Below are 6,602 nucleotides of genomic sequence, written 5' to 3'. Positions count from 1 at the left end.
CAACTTGTTCAATTTTATATTATGAATATTGTTTTAAAATATTTTCAGTATAGGTACAATATATTATATAAAAATATACGTAAAACATGTTATGCTATTGAGCAAAGTGGACAACAATTACATGGTCAAAAAAAGTCGCGCATTTTTTATCCTCGTTACTGTATATTAAAGATATCCTTGAAACATATGTAACATATATGGGATGACTTTACAATTGAAATATTTACGATACTTTTCTTAAAACCAGTTCTAACGCAAAGATTACGGACAAGTCAGTCGATGAAATTCTCGATTTGATAACGCAGCTGGGCAATCTCTACATGTCTATAATTGTCACAGATAATAGTCATGATGTGGAATTAGATAAACTTTTAACAACTTACTACAACGGATCTTACGATGTCGCTGAAATTATGAAAAATGTACGTATGCAAACTCAATCACATCTTATTTTAAATATGTGATATACTATAGAGTTTTATTCACAAAAACATTTTATTATTTTATTATTTTCTTGTTTTTAATTTTTATATATATGCGTAAAATTGTTTTAATTATAATAATAATTAAGTAATTGATGATACAAATTGCTTAATTTTTATTGTTTAGTATAATAATAGAAGTTAAATTCAAATTATTATGTAACATCATTATGTGATATTAATTTTAAATGCAAGTTTCTTTGAAAAGCATGATCCCATTAGCTACTACTATGCCAATCTTTTTCAGATACTGTCTGCCTAAATTTACCGATTCTAACTTTCAATTTTCTAGTGATTCTAACAAATAGAGGCTATTTGTACAGACAAGCATATTACTTTATTTTTCTGCGATGTCGGTGTTTTAAATAAAAGATTTCCTCCGAAGAGCAATCAAAATATTATTTACACAATACTTTTCGCGTATTCAATAATCACTGTTATTATTGCTTAGAAAATTATCGGAAATTTACAACACATTGTGTATTTGCATTTTCCAGCTGACGCCACAATGTTCAGTGATATTATTGAAATGTATGCTACATGGTGCTGCAAGAAATTGTTCGGAGCTTTTTGAATTTCGCAAGACACAGGACGGATACTGTTGCACCTTCAATTACGTGCGTGAAAGCGACGACATTCTTGAGTGAGTATATTAATTATTTTTACTTATAGAATATATGCTGATAAAGTTTTGCCAAAAAATAACTAGCTAATGCTAAATTATAACATATAGACATATGTTAAATATAAGCATTACAGTTGTTTAAAAAATTAATGGCAGTGATTATACCTTAACAGACTGAACCATATGATTAATCCGAGAGACCAGGAACAAGTAAAGACTCTCGGAATAAGAAACGGTCTAACCATCGTAATGGATCCACTTTTGGATGATTATTTCTATTCAATATTGCCTGTTAAGGGTTGGAAAGTAAGTGGAAACAACATTATATGCTATTTTAATTAATTAAGAGAAAGCAAAAAATGGTGGTCTTTAATTATATCTCACATTTTTTAGAACAACTTACATTTCGGAGCAGTAATTTATATAATTTATAAATCTGCCATTAAAAAAAAGTTATTTATCGTTTATGCCAAATTAAATTCTGAAAAATACTTCTTTTTTTTAATTAATAAAAAACCATATTTAACTTACTAGATTCTGAAAAATTTGATGTAGGATATATATAGAGAGAGTTTCTAAAATGTGTCTTGCTTGACTTGTCAGCGTGTCTTGATTATTAAAATATAATAGAAAAAGAAATTATATATAATAAATAGGATTTCATGGAAATAAATAACAATCTCAATTAAATCAAAGGAAGGAGAAAATAATAATTTAATTCTCTGAGGTTTTGTTGTTACATCAAGAGCAATTAAAGTAAACAGAAAATAGAAGTAACTATAATTTCGTAACTGTCGTTACTTACAAGTAAACCTATCCAAATATTCCACCCCTTAAAAGTGCGTATTGTCCCGTATAAAAAAATACGTGTCGCTTATTTTTATCTGGAGAACAACATACTAAAAATTTATCAAAATCGGAGTGTAACACTTAGGTAGGTTTATTTGTTAGTTACTTAGAGATTTATTTTATAACTTTTAATGACTGTAGCATAATATAACTACATCTTGATAGTTCTTTAGTTGTCTTATTGTAATAACGATTTATGGTATTAATGTTGTGAATTTTTATGGTAATAATGTAATAGTTACTTATAACAGATTCAAAGTCATTTTTATTACTAAATAAATAACTCACAATTTGTAATTCGTTACCTTTATGTATTTCTTGTTTAAGATCGAATTATAATATGTTCAATTTTTGTTAAGAATAATTTGAAGTATAATGTAAATCGAAATACGTATGGATGTATATTAAAATATGTATATTAAAATATTGTTTTCTCAGAAATGGACTTTTCAATCTTTTATCATATTTTTTGCACGAAATACCACGGTTGAGACTCTTATTTTCCAATATATTTTTATTTGTAATTTAATTAAATCTATAGAAGTGGAGAAAAAGGGTGGGAGGGAGGGGAGGAGAAAGAGTGAGAGGGAGAAAGAAATTTAGTAAAACTAACATTTATTGAGTTTTTAGGTGACTGTGTTTAATCCTACCGATTATCCAGATATGACCAGTGGTGGTGTCACGGAGGTAATCGCAATGCCTCAGTATGAGACATATCTAGATGTGAAAGCAACGCTCTTTAACAGTTCACAGACTGTTATACATTTACCCAGAGATAAACGTGACTGCATTTTTGCAGATGAAATAGTTTTTTCAAATATTACGATATATACTTACAGTGATTGTATCGTCAATTGTAAGATTAATGACATACAGGAGTTCTGTGGATGCAGACCGTTCATTTATCCACGTCGTGGCAAGAAAGAACGTAAAAGCACTATAATTTTTTTAACTATTCGTGCTTCCGAATGAGCTTGACATTGACCTTGACCCTCAAATGTTTTGATTTTTTCGCTGATTGTTTATTAAAAATTATTAATAAAACAATTTTTGTTTAAATAGAATATAATCTTTAAATACAAAGTATATATTTCAAATATGGAATGAACCTCGTTTTATGTTATATTTCAAAATATTGAGCGATTATGATGTAAGATTACAACGTGTGCTGTTTTAGCCTGTTTTGGCGTAAAAAATCATTACGAGAATTATCTGATGAGAATTTATGTTTAAGAAATGGTGTGATTTTAAAGAAAGAATTAATATCTTAATTTTCTTTTAAAAAATGTTAGCAACATGTTACTTATACTTATGTGTCGAATATGACGTGTTTTTTTTAAATGTTATTATTTTGAGTTATAATTCTAACATGTACATATATATAAATACCGAATTACCAGAAACCTCCTTAAAAGTCAAGGTTATAACATCAAGTAAGTTATTCGGAAGTCATTAATATTTCACAAATATTCTTTATATTATTATTATATTTTATATATAATATATGAATATACATGTATACTTTGTTATTTTTCAGATTCGTGGCGTATTTGCAATATCACGGACTTTCAATGTCTAGCTAAGTACAAATGTAAACATTTTATTACATTATTAATATAAAAATAGTTGCTTTTTTACACAAGCAATTAAAAACCTTTATACGTATTACTTATAACGTATTACATAAATAAATTAATAATTATAATTATACCATTTATTTAATATATTGATATTTTATTTTCTGGAATAGCTAAACGGTTAATAATTTTCCCTCACGATGATGAACACAGCATTTTGCACGACGAAAAAGATGCTTTATATTGTTTCAAGTGTTATCCTGCCTGCCACGACACTCATTATGATGTAACAAGTTGGAGAAATTTTATAGAACACGGTATATTTGAAGCTTACATATTGTAAGTGTGTGATATTTTTATATATCAGTGTAAAAAATAAAATTCTTCCTGAAATTCCTAAAAGAGGCGTAAAGAGTGAGAGGGAGAAAGAAATTTAGTAAAACTAACATTTATTGAGTTTTTAGGTGACTGTGTTTAATCCTACCGATTATCCAGATATGACCAGTGGTGGTGTCACGGAGGTAATCGCAATGCCTCAGTATGAGACATATCTAGATGTGAAAGCAACGCTCTTTAACAGTTCACAGACTGTTATACATTTACCCAGAGATAAACGTGACTGCATTTTTGCAGATGAAATAGTTTTTTCAAATATTACGATATATACTTACAGTGATTGTATCGTCAATTGTAAGATTAATGACATACAGGAGTTCTGTGGATGCAGACCGTTCATTTATCCACGTCGTGGCAAGAAAGAACGTAAAAGCACTATAATTTTTTTAACTATTCGTGCTTCCGAATGAGCTTGACATTGACCTTGACCCTCAAATGTTTTGATTTTTTCGCTGATTGTTTATTAAAAATTATTAATAAAACAATTTTTGTTTAAATAGAATATAATCTTTAAATACAAAGTATATATTTCAAATATGGAATGAACCTCGTTTTATGTTATATTTCAAAATATTGAGCGATTATGATGTAAGATTACAACGTGTGCTGTTTTAGCCTGTTTTGGCGTAAAAAATCATTACGAGAATTATCTGATGAGAATTTATGTTTAAGAAATGGTGTGATTTTAAAGAAAGAATTAATATCTTAATTTTCTTTTAAAAAATGTTAGCAACATGTTACTTATACTTATGTGTCGAATATGACGTGTTTTTTTTAAATGTTATTATTTTGAGTTATAATTCTAACATGTACATATATATAAATACCGAATTACCAGAAACCTCCTTAAAAGTCAAGGTTATAACATCAAGTAAGTTATTCGGAAGTCATTAATATTTCACAAATATTCTTTATATTATTATTATATTTTATATATAATATATGAATATACATGTATACTTTGTTATTTTTCAGATTCGTGGCGTATTTGCAATATCACGGACTTTCAATGTCTAGCTAAGTACAAATGTAAACATTTTATTACATTATTAATATAAAAATAGTTGCTTTTTTACACAAGCAATTAAAAACCTTTATACGTATTACTTATAACGTATTACATAAATAAATTAATAATTATAATTATACCATTTATTTAATATATTGATATTTTATTTTCTGGAATAGCTAAACGGTTAATAATTTTCCCTCACGATGATGAACACAGCATTTTGCACGACGAAAAAGATGCTTTATATTGTTTCAAGTGTTATCCTGCCTGCCACGACACTCATTATGATGTAACAAGTTGGAGAAATTTTATAGAACACGGTATATTTGAAGCTTACATATTGTAAGTGTGTGATATTTTTATATATCAGTGTAAAAAATAAAATTCTTCCTGAAATTCCTAAAAGAGGCGGCGACATACTTTTGTTACTTACTTTCAGTGCGAATTACAATATTACTGATGAAGGAGTGCTGCATGTGTACTTTTCGAAATACGGCACAATCAGATTAAAACAAGATGTGGCTTCTTACTGGTATAATCTCTTAAGTAAGTACAGATTATTAAGAAATTATATATTTATAAATGAGAGTTAAAATTTAAATTTTTACAATTCAAACTTTTATATGTTTTTATTAGATTAAAAACTTTTAAGAAAAGCTTATGAAGTAAATACATCTATTTTGAATAGGAAAAGTTTTCGACTTTTATACAAAAAATTTTTTTACAAACTAAGAAAAAAGATAGCAATATATATATATATATATATGATCTCTAAAGCATTAATTAAAGGTTAAAACAAAAGCTCGTATGTGTATCGAAAGGAAAAAGTTGGCAGTGATATTACTGAAAAAAGTTCGTTATCTCTTTTACAACGTAAATGGTCACTACATGCTCATAATGCTTTTTAAAAAGAAACATTGAAAACATGCGGCCGTTTTATCAAATCATCTTATCCTCCCTTGCTAAACATCACATCACAAAAATTGTCATTTTGCAGGTGATATCGGCGGTATATGTGGCGTCTTCATCGGCTTTAGTTTCATCACTATAGTGGAGCTTCTGTACTTTTGTGTGCTCGTATTTTGCGATATTCTCTGTAAAAGATCGATTTTTCAGAAAGATGATCGCAAGACTGAAATCCCATCATTAAACCAAACTCGAACAACAGAAGAAATATATTGGAACGAACTGCTTCCACGATCTTGGCATTCAGCAAAACGTGACAAATTCTTTATTTATAAAAGAGCTAGATATTAACTGACGGAGTTATTATAAAATTAAACAACATAAAAATAATGAGCATACAGTCACAAACGCAGGATGTTATTTGCATCTATCGATTCCAGCCGTCGTCGCATTGAAATTTATAGCTATATATTTTTATTATGAAATTATTTAAGAAAATTTTCGATTGGAATAATTGCATTTTTATCAGTTAATATTTGAAATTATTAAAACTATCTGATATTTTACAAGTGGAAGATTAGTTCAAATCAAAACCTTAGGCAAACATTATTAAAGAAGACTATCACTATATGTTTATTTTAATAATAAAACATAGTAATATATATATATATATATAATAAACTTTTTAACATAGTAATAATAAACTTTTAAAAGAAAGTTATTATTATTCAAAAACGGAATCATAATGTACAGCT

At 27.5% G+C, this 6,602-nt stretch overlaps 1 protein-coding gene across 1 annotated transcript; it reads left to right on the top strand.

The window, feature by feature from the left end:
• Positions 1-247: 247 nt before the first annotated feature.
• LOC108778694 (sodium channel protein Nach) lies at positions 248-6,198 on the top strand (the record flags this gene model as incomplete). Its single annotated transcript, XM_018545939.1, has 8 exons — positions 248-422; positions 980-1,125; positions 1,281-1,413; positions 2,587-2,884; positions 3,494-3,547; positions 3,707-3,872; positions 5,381-5,487; positions 5,939-6,198. Coding segments are annotated over 8 exons (1,339 nt in total), but the record flags the coding sequence as incomplete, so codon positions are not given.
• Positions 6,199-6,602: the final 404 nt, after the last annotated feature.

The sequence above is a fragment of the Cyphomyrmex costatus genome, unplaced genomic scaffold (assembly GCF_001594065.2).
Source record: "Cyphomyrmex costatus isolate MS0001 unplaced genomic scaffold, Ccosl1.0 scaffold120, whole genome shotgun sequence".
NCBI lineage: Eukaryota > Metazoa > Arthropoda > Insecta > Hymenoptera > Formicidae > Cyphomyrmex > Cyphomyrmex costatus.
This window is presented reverse-complemented; position numbering and strand designations above follow the sequence as displayed.